We start from the raw sequence: 17922 nt of genomic DNA, 5'->3' as shown, positions 1-17922 counted from the left end.
GCCGCCGCCCGCCAACGGTCCTCCGCAGCATGGACATGGTAATACGATAGTTATTTTAATAAAATGAGTTTGTTACCTATAACGGACATAATGTTTGCAGTTATTAGTAAAAACGGCTAATCAGGATGGATGGAGATTTTAAAGTTTTTTTTTTCTATTACATAAATATACCGCGATTATTTCTAGGTGGGAGAACTGCTCAAGTATCAGCCGTTCCAAGGACAAAAGTCAAAGTATCCGGTGGGACGCAGACGTGTACTCAAGATTTACAAATACATAGTAAGTTTTACAACAAATTACTATTATGTGTAATTAATTTTATAAGTCTTACAAAAGACTGAATGTCAAATGTATTTTCATAGTACGAATTAAACTGGCTTGTGCGATACGACGCGATGTTAGTTGTGCGATGCTAGTTCCGAACCGTCTAGTATCGATATGACTAGTACTGCAAAAATCACTTTTTTTATAGTTCTTCTTTCTTTCACAGAGAACGGCATTGGACCTAAGTCATATTCGTTGGGCGGCACAGCGGCCGCGCAGCTCTCAGCGTCGGTACGAGAGAGGTTACTCGGCTCACAGTCTCTACCTAAGCCGGGTACCCATGAATTCGCTGCGTTATTCCATCATCACAGGTAATTTGTTAGCAAATTTTAGTTCCAACAATGTATTTTTGTAGGTTCACAAATTTTTGTAAATATCTACTGATCCTCACAACCTTAACCGCCTCTTTAAAATCTTAGAGTATCCATCAAACACAAGATGCATGATAAATCATTTATAATAGCCTGTCTTGTGCTTCTTAACTCTGCGAAACAAGGTTAAGTGCTGGCAATTCAATAAACAAAACACACTGTGACGTCACATCGGTTGATTTACACCATTAAATGACATCATCACATCTAATGTCCTTCTGTTTATTGCCTAGCAGTACAATTTACTAATTGTAGCTACTGAATTACTCTAGTCACAAATTAAGCCAGTCGATATAAAAGTTTGTAGTACAGACTGCAAAACAAAGAAAGATTAATACAAATAAGTTGTTGTACTTTTGTTGCGTTTGAATTGTTTGCTTTATTTCATTAACTGAAATATTTCAACACATAACACGTTATCATTGGGGTTGACGTACCCTTTTTTACATCCTAATATGAAGGCAAATAATCTTTATCAGTGATCGGTTTGTTTGTATAAGGTCCTTGAGATAACGGCGTGGGAATTATTTTATTCAGTTATACCTTTGCCTCGGTAAGGAGCGTAATGGTTCGTCTTAGTTCGGAAAATCATAAAATCAGGAATTAGCAAAGTAATAAATTGTTTCAATCATTTTATGACAGCGACATCTATTGAGTAAATGATTAAAGGTTTGTCTTTTAATTTATTGCAGAATAACTCCAAGAGGAGGCATGAAGATTAGCGACGGAAGCCTCTCCGATACACAGACGTACTCCGAAGTGAAATCAGATTATGGAATACCATACGCACCATGGCTTCGACATAGGTAAGCATTTATTATGTACATATTATATATCCATATGTACCCCTGTATGTGCGTGGTGTGTAAAATAACATCATGTAAAAATATAAATAGACATATGTATATGTTTTCATAGTATCAAATCATCTGTCACCTTGATTGTATCCTATATGCTTGATAATTATGTGTGTGTGCATTTTGTGTAAATTAATATTTAACACAAAGTGTAACACACTGTATGTATCATTCCAACATGCTTTTGCGGATCCCTTAGATGTGGCCAGTTGTAAAAAAACTGTTTGATACAGCCAGTTGTAAAAAAACGCTGCGCGATTGCCAGTATTAAATTAGACTTTTTTTTTTAAATAACCAATACAACTGGCCAGCATGTGATTCCTCGTATCTTTCCCCCTTTCAGCAACACATACTCGGCAAGCGGGCGCCTGTCCGAGGGCGAGTCTATGGAGTCCCTAAGCTCGCTGCACTCGGCGCAGCACAACCACACCTCATCCCCTAACTCCCACCACCGCAGCTCACTCACACACAATAAGCTCATCCTGCACCGCGACGCTCAGGGCTCCCGGCTCAACCGGAGCAACAGCATTAGGTGGGTTACACACTACTCTCATTCCTATTATCACCTACAATTCATATCTTAACTTACGTGACGAAAAAAGTTCCATCAGATACCATCCTCACCATGTCCATTGCTGGCATTCCACGACCGTGTGATTTTCGTAGAACTTTCTTCCTCGCACAGCCGCGTTGTGGAACGGTTTGTCCTCGGCGGTATTTCCAATCCAGTCCGATTTAAGGTCTTTTAAGAAGCGAGCTTACCATTTCTATAAAGGCCGGCAACGCATCTGTAGTTCCTCTGGTGTTGCGGATCTCCATGGGCTTAGTTGATCTCCTTGGTGTTTACGCCTTTCGTTTTAAAAACTTAACTTTTAAACATAGACAGATGGAACTATTTTCGCCGCATAGGATTTTTATGGTTAAACCAAGTGTTTGATTTTATAGTGTGGTTGTGGAGTTCATCGTACCAAAAGTTTATGTATCACAAAGTTACTTATTCTATTATCCATTGAAACCGCTTTTCTGCTAATATTGTTATCTGTACAAATATTGCTACATATAAATAGGCCCTTGTAAAGTAAAATACATCGGGATTAATAAATTAGTCTAGCATAATCTATTTTCCATTTCTTTAGTTTTACTCATAGCATATCTGCAATAATTTAGTTCGTAACAATTTAGCGTTACCAGATATTGCAACAAAATACCAGATATTTAACAGACATTAATCACGTTTTTAAGGGCCTGTCTATATTTATATAACTTCAATTTAAACCATCCTATATATTTGTGTATAAATTTCATTATATGGATACCCATTATTACCACTCATTGTCATTTAGGGTTTTTTAAAATACAAATATCATAATTCATGGGTAATTTATATTTCACACTTCATAATTCTCTTTAAATATTCTAACATTTTAAGTATGGATTATTGGTTACATTTTAGCTATCTCAGAGATAGGACATTTCCAAGGTACGATAACAAAAGGTTGGGAGCTTATTCATGTTTTTGCTTCGAGTTGGCGCACGCTTAACACGAAGCTGTTTCCTTGAGTTCGCACTGTCAAAACACACATATAAAACATCTTGCTATTCTATTTCATTCCTAAGAGAGCGAAAGGGAGATAACATTATTGTTTTATGTGTAGTGCGAACTTACGACATAATTATGCATGTTCTCAAAACATGGCACGGCTTCTAATAAATCGAATCTTAATCTATGCTATACAATTTATACCATTGTTTTTGCCACGATCTTTTTTAATTCTACAACACTGGCCAGTTTTATTCTGACTAAATGTGTATAAACGTTGCACTCATTATTTTATTTTTTAATCAGTAAAATTTAATGCCTATTTCGAGCGTTTTCAATAGTGGCTTTTACCAGCTGTTTATAAAGGAATTAAAGGCCATGCAATATTCGCTATAGCTTTTAACCTTTTTAATATTTAGTTAAATTAAACTGACGTTATTGCAGATCGACAAAGTCAGAGAAGTTGTATCCGTCGATGCTGCAGAGATCTTCGGAGAGCGATTATGAACCGTATTACTGTTTGCCAGTGCAATATGGACCATCAGGACAAGGTTTGTAACTAGTTAAATACCAAATTCCGTTGCCTCTTGAACACTTCTCTAACTAGTATGTTAACGGCAAGAGATTTTAGTACGGGAATTTATAGATAAGGATAATATCTCTTGGTATCCATTGCAGATAAACATAGAAAGCGGTTACTTCGCTATTAACGCCAATGAAGGTGGCAGTTTGTTAGTCATGTAAAAAAAAATGTTAGACTGATTTCTCCAAACATTGCTGCAGTATTTCATTTCACTTTACTTAATCTTGTGCATGTTCTTATGGTTAATCAAAAATCGCATGTCAGTATTGCATTAAGTGTCGATATCAACATCTAAAATGATGAAGGAAGTCAATTGTAGTTTAACATTCGCCTACTTTCTATTTTAGTAATGTTACACCTAGAAAGTATTGTACAGAAATCTTTTCCTTACACGAAACGATTCGATGGTTTTTAAGTTTTAATATGTTGAGAAAATCTTCCGTAATTATGATAATATAAAAAGTGTTTAAGTAGTTCTATCAATTCTCATACCATTGTTAACTTGACATAACATTTGTAGGTCTAAACTACGGCGTGTCGGAGCCGCCGTCGCCGTCTCCGCGCTCGGCGCTGAGCCCCACGCACCAGCCCGCCAATGTGATGCACACGCCGCGACATTCACATCACTATCCTAAGAAAAATGATGAAGGTAATCCCACCATCACCCACTTCACCCACCAATAGAATAAGCTATTCACCTATAAATCCACCATTTCCACTAATTGGTTTACCTCGATTCATTAACCGAATAACTACAGGAATACAGTAAAAAAATATTTATTGCTGAACTTTCGATATCCTTAAAGTTACACAAACTTTTATCCTCTCCAATCAACCATCCGAAAAAATCTAACATTGCTGCAATGTGATCTAAATTTTGTACTAGGTAAAATAACTAATAAATCTTCTATCTATACTAATATTATAAAGAGGAAAGATTTGCTTTTTTGTACATATTGAAATATCTCAAAAACTATTGAGCCTATTTAAAAAAATAATTCACCATGTTTTAGCTTCTTTATCGCCGAATAATATAGGACTTTATGACGCAATCAACTGCTAATCAGTAATATTTCAGATGATTCTGAAAAATGTTATTTAATAAAATTTATTTTGTACACAGTACACGGATCGACTGCTTCTCTGGTATCAACGGCTTCTTCTCTAGCGGCCGGCGCTGGCTCCGAAGAAAGACAAGCTCATGAAGTAAGTATTACACAAATTTCTTCTATGATAAAATAATGTTACGATTATTTGGCAACTTCGGCCGTGCTTGACCTTGTAATTTGAAATTTTACTGTTTTTTTTAATTGTCTTTTTCTCCTGCAGGTTCGAAAATTACGAAGGGAACTTGCTGATGCTAAAGAAAAGGTTCACACCTTGACTACGCAGCTAACAACAAATGTAAGTACATATTAATTACAAACAAACTATACTTTCTTAGATAAAATATAAAGAAGAGACCAAGAAGGTGTTACATTAAAGTAAAAAATGAATTATTATTTTTTCTATTCATCTAAGAGTTGTCGACATCGACATCTAAGTCGTGACTGTTATCACTTTTATATGATACCCAAGTAAGCTACTCAACATACATACTAATTAATAATTTGTTATGAAAATGTAATTAAAATAGATGACGGGAAAGCAAAATTGCTATCAATTATGTTAGTGTTCTTTTGCTAATCATAATACTGGCTTTGATTAAACCGCGTTCAGAGTTGGTTATAATTATTAATTACCTTTGATTTTACGATCGATTCATAATTATTTCATAGATTGTTTTGAACGAATATGAAATTTCGAAAGTAGTTTAGTGACTAGCATTTTTTTTTTAATTTTTATATTTATAGTTATTGAAATCGAAACTTCTTTGACAGTACAACAATTTTTGATTATGGAAATAAATTGTTTTCCAATTTCTATAGCTTCAACTCTAATCGAAATTACGATACATGTATCTAATTAAAAAACAATTGAAAACTAGTATTATGATGACAAATTTTTTTTTTTTGAGGACTTTGTCTTTTTCGGTGAAGCCACTTCCAGTTCTTCCTTTTTTGCGCCACCATTTTAACTATAATTATGTTATTAAACAACAAACATTAAAATTTAAAATTATCTCAGAAACTTTAAAATAACTGCAATCTATCACGTACTACGTACCTATACTATATTCTGGCAAATAAACTATTTGATACTTGACTCACTGTACTCGGTCAAGAAGCAAAAGAATCTTGTTTAATTACCACCTTATTTTATTTTAAGTCTAACCTTTAAGAAATAAACACTAGTGTTGTACTTTACCAGAAAGTAGCGTGTACAAATTCTCTGTTTACCGTACTAATGCAGTTAGAGATAACCTGCCGACCTAACAACCGCTGCGCTCGAGGTCGCGGGTTCATTCCTCAGCTGTCACTGATGCACAACGATATCTCCAATAATTAGTTGCACTTGACTTTGAGGAAATTGATTTTGATGGGAAATAAAATAAAGTTAATGGTAGGCAATTCAATCTTATTCAATTAAAAATTGTTTCTCTCGATGTACTGATAAATATTGTTTTTTTTTACAATTAAATGTAGAGCTGTATTAATTAAAAATTAAAAGGAGAACAAATGTCGAAAGAACCAATATCTTACACGATCGAAAAGTCGAGAAACCATAAAAAAGTAACCATGAATATGTTTCAAATTCTGGTACTCTACCATGAGTAGTTATGAAGCTACCACCTCAGTCAGGCTCATAAAACAAAAGATACTCCCACTAAAGACCCGCACATAGATCATTAGAAAACAAGTAAACTGCAGGAAGCTATATCAAGCGTACAGACATGCGTCAGCGGGCACTAGAATAGAAACTGACGTGTCTAAAATTGCATGCTAAACAGGCGAGACAATGTCGCCGGTAAAAGATCAGATAAACAAGGGTCGAGTTTGTTGCACGAGACGGTTGCCCGTTTCCCGCCCATATCGGGCACTAGGAATGTATGCCAACAGTCAAGTACTAGAAACTATCTAACGCATTATACAACAGTAACCGTAGCGGTTGTTGTTTTTGCTGCCCTTGATAAAGTCAAGTCACGGATGTCTTAGAAGCTTAGTACACATGGTTTTAAATACACCTTGTTTTAGTTCAACGGAAAGTGAATTATGATCTGTAGTAAACAATAAATGAAACAATGTATTGAAGAACTACAATAGATAGTAAACATTTTACTCATCCTGTATCGTGAATGTAAATGGCGAGTTTCCGTCTATTTCGTAGAGTGAAATGTAATTTTTAAATTAAAACTTATAAAGAATGTTACTAATTTGGTCTAAATACTTACATGATTTATATACGTACACTCGTAGTCTTGGTTACGTTGAAAATAATATTTTAAAACAATAAAAACACTGCGTCTAGAGGAATGTATTCTGTGAAAGGTATTAGGGAAGGCCTATATCCAACAGATAAAAGCTGATGATGATGATTGTTATTTTACTACGCAGACAAGTGAAGCTCAAGATATATGGAAAAGATTCATAACAATTTAGAAGAACATTAAGAGAGCGCGCAAACCTTTCTCTCTTTGATTCCTGTGAGCTTGTACGGTGCGCACACTACTCGATTTTAGTTGTTCAACTAAACAGTTGACTAGACTGCAAACAATCGACAATCGCACAGCTATCGTGCGATTGTTGAACTATATACTAAATACCTTTCTATGTTGCGTATTAAAAACCTACAATACTATCAAATACAGACAAGTAAGCAGGTTGTAAGAGATCGAATTTACATTTTTAATAGCGATAGAATACGTCGGAATGTTTCCATATTTGGACATGATAATTAGTTCCAACGGTAGAAAATATTTTCCGTGTTCCATTTGTGACGTAAATTGAATACATTATAAACTGTAAATAGATCTTGAATACATAAAAAAAACCAATAATGTCAAGTAGAACGTTTTGTATTTTATAGTTTTCTTGGTATATTGAGTGCGCAATTGCAATTACTTTTCCAAAGTAATGTTATAAACAGATAAATGATTTGATGTTTTTTTGTATACTTATGTACTTAAAAGTCCATTAACTTTACATTAAAAAGGTAAGAAATTAGCCTACTGTTTATTATCTTTGTTATAAAGAGTCAATAAAAATTAAATTCACATAATTATTTAGTTCATGTGATATTCAGTTTATAGTTACTAAAAAACTTCCTACTGTTAATTTAACGAATAAACGTAAAAGAAACTAAGTTATTAATGAACTACGCTCGTTCAACAAAATAACGGTTGCTAACAAGACATAATCGTCTTCTCGTCGGGCCCAATTATGCGAGACGGAGAAGAAGCGGATTCTTCGATTATTCAGTCGAATTGCTGTTTTTGTTTCTAAATCAGGAGTCGTCAAACTTTGGCATGGGTTCTTTCAGCGAAACAGTATTTAATAACATTATACACATGTGTATTTAAAAGTATACAATTTATGAATTTGTAACATAATACAGAATATGACGTAATTATTTTTATATTAAAACTGATTTTTTGAAGGTTTTAAGTTCTAAAAAAAATATTAAACAAACAAAACAAAAGACGGCGTTGCACTTTGCAATCATAAGGGATATTACATTAAATAACATGACATATAATTTAATTGAGTGCACAATTTACATACTTCTATCGTTTAAATTGACACCACCAAAGGTTTACTGTCACTGATTTTTTTTTCTTATGGTATCATGGTCTTCTAGAATAGCCAGTAAAATCAAAACGTTTGAAAAGCTCTGTACTAATTTACTGCAGTAAAGCAGTACCGACATAAATAATTCAACACGTTGGATATCCATCGTTCTTGCGGCGCTATTGTCTTTTCGGGCGTTTCATTTGACTGTAGGTCTGTGCGGTGAGGTTTTGTTACTCACAATATTTATATATACTTTTATGTTTTAAGATAGACGTTTGAAGACACAAATGCAATAGATTGCGGTTAATAATTTCAAAATGTTCATTTAAGATACTAAGGGCAGTCCCACCACTGGCGGATAGAGGCTCAGATAGCTTAAAAATGACGTCACACTCAGATAAGCTTTTTTTTAATTGTAATCGATCACACATTTAGACTAGAGTTAAAATTATTAACAAAGATTTGAAAAAAAAAAATTTTAAATCCTGCTAGAATTATAAAAAAAACAATTGAAATCTACGAGTGCCTATCTCATCAATGACAGCATGGAAGTTTTTTTCAATAAAATAGTTTACATATACAAAAAACATGCGTCAGTGTTGACATTCAGAGCTATTGTTTAATACAATAGTTCATAACAAATGAGTATAATAGTAGATCGTACGTTAAACATCAGTCGTATCGTATCAATTGGTTTCAATGATTATTAGATTCAAGAGAACGGGCAACGCGCCCGTTCTCTAACGTCTCATGTCGGTTTTATTGGGGGAGCCGTCAATATTTGATTGATATTGAAAATCGTTTGAGCCGCTTGCATGAATAAAGAACATGCTTATATAACAATCAATTCGTTTTTCTGTATTAAATTTTTTTTAAAAGACTAAGAAGATTTTTTTTAAATTCCCTAATACGAAGAGAGTATACTGGCATTTAATAGTATAGTAATTTTTAATAATTTCTCATGATTGAATGGCAACACTAGAAAGTTTGAAATACTAAATTATATTCTAGATTTCTCAAGGCTAAAGTAATAAGCCGTTCTTGAACAATTAAAGAATATGTTTATTAAATGTCGCGTAAATAGACTAGGGTTATTAACTGACTCTACACTTTTAATTCTAGCGTTAAATATCTCTTTAATATTGTTTTGCGCACAAATAGGACCGGGTGTCCAATTACTGAGTCAATTGTTGGTTGAGACTCTACAGAGCTGGTACACCTGATCTCTATCGTATCTTAACTTTTACAGAAATATGTATTTAATATTTTATAGTCGAAAGTCTGCTTCCGTTGACCATCTAAGGCTAAATAAGATGCAGACTTTCGCAATATAATTGACGGGAGAAAGTATATTAATTTAACTGCTAAAACATCACAAAAATTTTACTTATAGGTTGAATTTTTAATAAAAAAAATTTAAACATATAAGGGATTATATTGCATTTCTTTTTTTTTATCAACAAAGATGTAATTCAATTGTTTGACATCTTTTTGCTTAGTATCATTCAATGTAACTTTAATGTCTTCTAGCAACTGAGGGTCCGTTGGCTGGCGTCCAATTTTAACAAGGACGAGCGGTGATTGTTTTATAATGGATGAATTGAACTTCAAGGTTAAGATGCCCTTAGGACTGTTGAAAAAGCAGCAACTAATTCTCATTTAACTGGAGTCTATCATGTAATATTTTACTATATAGTAAAATTTCGTTTTTTTTATTTAATTTCAATTGCGCTATGAATATTAGAAATCGTTATTATACTCTAAAGGTTAGTTTTTGTAAATATTGAAATCAATGCATTCAGTTTTTAATGCAAAAAGTAGCCTAAGTTCTCAGGTTATTCTAAAAAACTGGGGTGGCATCTTAGAGGTCAGACTTTGTTTAGAACGCCTCGCTCGATTGACTTTCCAAGGCAAGAATAAATCTGTCAAAAGATATAATACAACTATATATACAACTAGCTGTTGCTCGCGACTACGCCTACGTGAAGTTTAAAAAAATAGCCTATGATACTCAGCGACAACCTAGCTTTTAAATGGTGAAAGAATATTGAAATCGCTCCAGTGATTTTTGAGTTGTTTCATAACATACAAAAATAAAATCTCTCCTCTTCATTCCCTTTAGCCTGCCTGTCCCCTTTTTAGTAACATCTATTATGTTACCATTATCTGTAAATACAATTGGAATTTAATTTTCTATTAAATATTATGACAAAACAACGTAGATACGAAACAAAAGAAAGAATACTACAATCTTAAAACGTGTACTTCAATTTGGTTCACGCACAAAACATCTCGCGACCCAATTACGTTTATATTGTTGTTCAAACAAATTCTTGCATTTGTTTGTCTGGTCTAAACAAAAGGTACGCGTTTTGTTTGCGCCTCGTGAGACGTTATCATTTGTAACATGACACCGCGTGTGTAACTTTTCTAAGTGTACACTTTCGCAACTAACTGAACTAACTAAAGGAAGCAGTTATAATTACTAGTTCTACAATTAGCTTGACTTTCAACGGTATAATTCATCTTTAAATGGCTTCGAACTTACTTAGGACTAAAAGCGGGGAGAATGAGCTTCCCCAGCCTGTAACCTAGGGGAACAGCTACCACTGATACGGTCTTTTTCGGTTTTGTAAGGGACAGCTGCAATATTAATACATTTGAACTGACATGCAGTCTAGACACATCTAGAAAAAAAGTTATTTTTAAAGCTTTATTAAATTTTAATTAAAATCATAAAAATTACTAATGTCAGTCATGTTGAATCTTTCATTCTTTGCAATACCAGTAAACATAACATTGGGCAAAAAAAGTTTTATTACGAACAAAACTTTTTTTAAGCCAAAAAATTTCCTAGCTTACTGAGCATGTCAAACGAAAATTTCGTAATAAAGATCATCGGTTTAGGAGTGCATTGAGGAAGAACATGTAAAAGTCATTTTACTATAATAATGCATGATAATGGTGAACCCTTTACAATCGCGACCCTATCCGTGAGTAGTAACTACCGAGATGTTACGCTTTACTTTCGTACAACCGTTGCATACGTTCCATGACTTCGTTCAACTGGTACAGTTCACTGCATAATTCACATCTGTCCTCCTGTTGTATTGGGCCTTATGCCTTTAGAATAAGATTCAAATGCATTATGTATTACGTTCGGGACTGTACCAAGCACACAACGTCCACAAACAATAAACACAAACTAGTGTAACTTGAGCGTTGATAGAGGATGGACGTGCGCGCGTCCGATCTCGACACCGTGTGCGTTTAATTTTTTCAAAACAAACTAATGAACTATTAGTGCCAATTTAGTGATTTGTGATCGGTATGGTTTAGTGATACAGTGTAACGATTAAGTTTACGACATGCGGTACTTACTATACGGCTTTTATTCTCACTTTTTGAGCTCTGTCGTGAGCAAAACTTGTTTGATCATATTGTTTTGTTGCTAGGACATCCGGGTGCATCCTGGATTTTCGACAAGTAATACAAGAGAGTCCTACAGCGTGTCTTACTTTACTTGTTTTAAAAATCGCATAACATTTTTATTTGATATCTGTTTTGTTTCATTGCATTGTACTACATAATTTAAAGTAAAAAATACCGCATTGATGATGTTATGAAGTTAAGGAAGGTATTAGTTCTATTTATAACAATTCAATAGCAGGTAGTCGCATCCCCTTTTTCAATGGTGGAACCCTCGGTTCCGTTCTTTAGACCCGGATTGTATGTGTCACCCTTTATTGTTAGATATCCTTTTGTCCAAAAGTGCACAAACAACCTGTTGCTTAGAAATATAGAAATTACAAGCGACGGTAATTTGCTAATATACAGGAATTATAGCGATCTGTATTAAAACAAACATCAAAGCGGAATGGTGTTTATGAGCATCTGGTTTTATTTAGGGTCAAATGTTTTTCGTATGTTTCATTTCGTTTGATGTGTTTTATATCACTAGTTTAAGGAACTGTTTCCTATTTAACGTTGCTTGATAAAGTTTTGGGATAAATGTGACACATTTATGCAGATTTTCCGTAAATATATACAGGATGCTAAACGTTAATTATAGTAAAGCAACATCATAACTGTTTTGAATTAGAGTTACTTTCATATTATTCCGACGTCTGGGAATTTAAGTCCTCATTTATGATTGTCATATTTGTCTTTAAATCCTAAGTGATTACTCATTCTCCATCATATTAGGTCTCAATATTTTGAAGATACCATCGTTATCTATAGAAATAACAATCGATTAACATTGATTATCTCAGTGGGTTAACAAGCGTGATATTTTTTTTAAATCATAATTTTATATCGTTCACAAACGGGGGAAACGTTTTACGTCGAATAAAAACTCGACCGGCCACTTAATCTTTGACATTACAATCCAAGGTTACCATTTGTAAGATTACACTTCGAGCATCGTATCTTTTATGTAGACGTAATATATTAGAGCTATTATTACCCCGTTAATAGTCCCAAGATGTGACGAAATCATCACTAAACGAACAACAAGGTTTTCACTGTCCTAAATACGATATTTTAAATGTAACATCTCAGTGAAATGTTTTCTAATCCTCGTTAAACATACAAAACAAACACGTGTAATTCTTGCTCCATTAAAAACGTCATTTTAGTTCAAGATAGCTTATCAGGATTTAAAAGACCTTCCAGACGAAACTTCTTAGTGTAGTTAAGACTTTATCATCGTTTGTATTATATTCGTGTCCAGAAGTAGGACATTTTTTTAAACTTTTAATTGATCACCAGCATTTAACCTGTACTGAAGTATGCATATTCTAGTTTTAACGTTGATATGTCGTTATCAATGTAGATAAAGAGCCTTGAAATCTATTAAACTAAGTATTTTATCGTTTATCAACATCTAAAGAACACTCCTCTAAGTACGAAATGACGAAAACGTCGCTACTAAAATTACATCGGATTGGTTTTTAACAACTATCCCTTAAAAGACTTAAAAGATTGAACAATCAACATTTAAGGAAACAAAAGCAATATTTTGGTATTATTCAAAGCACAGGAAGACAGCGTCGGGCATTTACTGGCGGTTAGACAACGTAGTGTTCAATCGACGAAGCGCCTTCTCGGCACGTTCAATTGAGGTTAATTCGTATGGAGACGGGCCACGGATCTCTAGCGCCCCTGCATTATTTATACGTTCAATAAGCTAAATGGCCTAGCAAATTTAGCTCGTATTCATAAATAAATGTTGCAATTCAAATACATTCTCTATCATACTTTCGTCACGGATAAGAAATAGAACATCTTAAGAGCCCTAATACAATTTAAACTATAGTGATTTAGAAAGAAGAGTACGTAAGAATTTAAACATTTTCTTTAGTATACTTTTTAGCAATCCATAAGAATACGGTTGCAAAAATATGCAAAATAGGAAAGAGTCTGGGAAGGAAACCTATATTTCCAGACACCCTAAGCCACTATTGTTGTTCTTATGCTTTGTTTAATTCTAGAGAAATTGTCCGTGTTATTGTGATCCCATTTCTGAGTTCAAGGGGTGAACTGGTTAAAAATCTCCTGACCAAAAATACCCCTTTTATAGCTCACCACGTCAACACAAACGTTAACACTCGTCCTTTTTCTCGCAACGTGCGTTCATTGAAAATATAACTGCATTTGTTTTTAGAACTGAGACAATGAACTCGTAAAAAGCATATAAAATCGACGTAATCAATTTTCCATTGGCGTGGTTTCCAAGCGAACGAAATAATGAACTATGATTTTAGTAAATGAACCAAAAAAATGAGTAAGTCAGGTAATAAATTCAAGAAAACAATTGTCGGTAGCGCAAAAGAAAACGGGAAGGAATCAGGAAAGGATATTTAATGAACATAATTAATTCAACCTTGCGAAATAAACGGATGAATGGAATAGAAATCGACGCTTTCTAGTGACAGAATGATTTAAATTGAACACTACATTGTTTTTAAACATACAGAAATTTAAAAAAGCAAAAAATCCCTACTATATTCATCACAATACCTTTCAAGAGTAGGCGTTAATACGTTAAACTTTCATGAACATAAACTTCTTGAATTGACAATTTAAAAACAATTGCCTTGCGAGTAGATGTTCAGTTCTAAATAGTTGAACTGATCAGTTTAAACTCTGGGTGTGAAGGCAATACTTTATTTATGCAGTTGATTCAGAAAACAACACTTTACAAGGATCTCCTTAGTACTGAATTAAAATAAATTTGACTATATAAGCGGTCCGGTGAATCGATCAATGAATACATTATACAAGAGAACCAGCTCGGCAGATGTTGCGTCACCAGCTTACGTTGACCTTCAGACGTAAGTCGTAGTAGACATTTTGTTTACAGAATACTCTTTTGTTTTAATTTTAAAGTTGTATAGCAACTATTATTGGTTTTTTTATATTAGCCTTATTAAATATCACATGAAAGTATATTAAAAAAACGTATCTAATAAAACTTTTTATGAGAGATAGTTGATTTTTTCGTTTAAACGACATTTTTTTTACTTTTAAACACGTAATAATAAAAAAATGACTTAGTACGAGTGGGTTTCGAGTACCAGAATTCTTAAAACTCTTAAGAATTACACTCTACCCTTTTTTATCTGTAACCATAAACCGGTTTAAAAAAGCGCGAACAAAATTTCGAGTTTACTTAAAACTCGTTATTTTACATGTATGTAAAGATAAGATAATTTAATTGCCATAATAACGTCTGTTATTAGTGACCGTCTGAGATTAAAGCACATTAAAAATTAAAAGTGTTAGAATAACAGTGTTATATAATTCCAGAGGAAGTAAACATTTGGTTGCTAATAGAATTTCTGTGAGGCTTGTATCTAAGTACATATCCTTCCCCTCTCCTAACTGGTTTTGGAAGCGTTGTAGGTAGCAACATCCTTAAGTGGTTTATCCATTATCCCGCGCACAACCGAGGAAGGAAGCTCTACAAAGCGGGTTCATGTCATATCTACTCAGGAAGTGCCAGTGGCAATTCCACTTAACTAACGCTAAGCGGGGATTAAAAACGAGTCGCACTAAGAAACGTTGTATTGCTTATACAAGTCCTCGGTGGTCCGATACGCCTCTTACTATGAAATGATAATGAACGAACGATTGTTTTTTGTCGATTAAGCGATGTTTTTAATTAAATAAATCGCTTATTAGTTGAGGCATGTTCATTGTTCAACTATACCAGATTTAATTGTTGTTCTATACGACTGTCAATATTTATTAAGCCTATATTAAGTAAGTTATACAATTTATAATAATAAACAAAGTTAAATGGCGTTCCTATACCCTTATAAATTCCACCCAAAGTACACAGTTCAGTAGTTACACGCATTTAACAAGCAAACAATGCGCCCAGCCCACATGGTTCATTCGTCACTTTACGATGTCGTCGTCTAAATTTGTCCTCATGTCATTTACAGAGGTAATTCGCAATAGTACGATCGCTTATTTTATTGAAATCGTTCCGGTCTACAAGCCAAAGTTCGACTGGCGCCTCGTGAAATCTATAGAATTGATTATTTATGGTAATGTGAAATACGATTCCGTTTGTCATGTCAAATCGTATCATATTTATTTTTGGTATCGCAAACTCTTGTACTATAAATTGGGTGTGATAGGCTAGTACAATTAACATAAATTCCTAATGATTTACGACTGTCGGTATGTTTGTAGACATAAATTGTTTTAATATACATTTTGTGTGCCGGCACATGGCTCTTACATTATCGGAATTCATCAACCTTTTATCCGGTTTATTAATTAATAAATAATCGATCACAATTTTTATTAAAAAAAAACATAACATCGGATCGCAGGTGATATTATTATTAAACTTCTACTATGGTAATGTACTATCATAATGATCTTCCTGCCATGCCCACTCTATGTGGGGTCGGCAGAACAGGTTCTTGTCTATTACGGTAATGATAGAAATTCCTTACAGTTAAAAAAATCGTACTACGATCGATATTAACATTATTTGTTTCGTTCGAATTATGTGTACGATTAAATTAGTGACAGATCTATAGATATAACTAAAATCTGTAACAGTTTATACGATGCAGTCGAGGAAGCCTACACCTCTCGTATGCCCGTTTCCTAAAGAGTGCGTGAACCATATGCACGACAGATGTGTCGCGTTCTTACGTCGACGATTTGACTTCACTCTTTTTACTTTCGCAACATACGCCCAAAGAACTTACATGTAGACTAAATAACAAAGTTAATAGTGTTGAATAATTTAGATGCAAAATTTTGCTGTCAAGTTTTATAGTTACCGGTATTTCGTAAAGAAATCTTAATAGTAACTAACGTTAATATCCTTTTATAACGAGAATAGGATGTAAGATTACGTAATATGGTTTCCAATATTGATATATTAGTAGAAAAAATCTTACTATTTAAAATATAAATTAGTAGGAAATACTACTTCCTAAACTGCTAAATAACATTTTCAACATAACTCCAAGTGATTTCGACTGACATTTCTCAGTAATTAAATTTCCAGTCATGTAATTGAAATGTTTTTTTAATTTCCAGACTATTATTTTCAACAATTACAACTCTGTCAAGGCTTTAAAGGTCTATATGTTAAGGTGTTAAGGCTAACTGGTAGCATTGAAAGTTGAACGTCAGCTTACAAGCGCGGAATCACTAACTTTGTCCTCTTATACCATGACATTGTTCTATTGCGCAGTATCGTAGATAAATATTCCTATTTTATTTAGATACGCATACAAGGTCGTATGCTTAAAATATTCTACACTGTATACTGTCAATATGAAGCAGAAAAATAAAACCTATTTTATAATACTTCTGTAACACATGTACAACTTTAGATGTTAATATTTATCATGTGTTCTTATGCCTGTACCAAGAGTCTAAACTACATCTATACTTCTGTACTATTATAATAAAACGTAAACACACACTTCTTTGTTGCCTAATATGTCAGCATTTACAACCTTATTTTTGAATAATGCTTTTTTTTAATAAAAAGACCTACAATTACGTCACGCTATATATATGCTATATATTTATATATTTTCTATATATTTTCATGCCATTAAACTTGGGGGTAAATATTTTGGATAAAAACCCTAATGTGGGAAAGAGACCATAAGTTGCTGCCAACATCAAGAAACTATGATTGCTAAGGTTTGTCATGTCATGTCATTTTGACATTTGTAATTTGACAAATGTAAATAATAAAATAAAATTTTCATAATTTCATGCGGATGAAGCCGCACGGGAACAGCTAGTATACTAATAAAATGTATTAGTTATTTTCCATACTAGGTAGGAAGATATATAATTAAATCAATCATGTTCTTAGAACACGTGTAAAGGTTATAAAAACGACACTTATCCGCCTTTGAGATCATCGCAATGTATTTTGCGTGTTAATTCAATCGAACGTCGCGTTCCCCTCAATTACTTATTACTTCGTTAAGAATACAAAATATAGAGAATTTAAATATCTACGCGAAGGAATGTGTATTTTATTGTAATCGTGTAAATCACGTAAATATATGGTATATTT

At 33.5% G+C, this 17922-nt stretch overlaps 1 protein-coding gene across 1 annotated transcript in view; it reads left to right on the top strand.

The window, feature by feature from the left end:
• Position 1: 1 nt before the first annotated feature.
• LOC106107814 (protein sickie-like) overlaps positions 2–17922 on the top strand; it is a gene marked incomplete at its 5' end in the record, with an annotated part of 42293 nt that continues 24372 nt past the window's right edge. Inside the window, 9 exons of the mRNA XM_013288817.1 lie at positions 2–38; positions 187–279; positions 491–635; positions 1388–1501; positions 1896–2084; positions 3537–3643; positions 4196–4324; positions 4799–4881; positions 5005–5079. Coding sequence (XP_013144271.1) covers positions 2–38; positions 187–279; positions 491–635; positions 1388–1501; positions 1896–2084; positions 3537–3643; positions 4196–4324; positions 4799–4881; positions 5005–5079 — 972 coding nt within the window. The remainder of the gene's footprint in view (positions 39–186; positions 280–490; positions 636–1387; positions 1502–1895; positions 2085–3536; positions 3644–4195; positions 4325–4798; positions 4882–5004; positions 5080–17922) is intronic.

The sequence above is a fragment of the Papilio polytes genome, unplaced genomic scaffold, assembly GCF_000836215.1.
Source record: "Papilio polytes unplaced genomic scaffold, Ppol_1.0 DF821845.1, whole genome shotgun sequence".
NCBI lineage: Eukaryota > Metazoa > Arthropoda > Insecta > Lepidoptera > Papilionidae > Papilio > Papilio polytes.
This window is presented reverse-complemented; position numbering and strand designations above follow the sequence as displayed.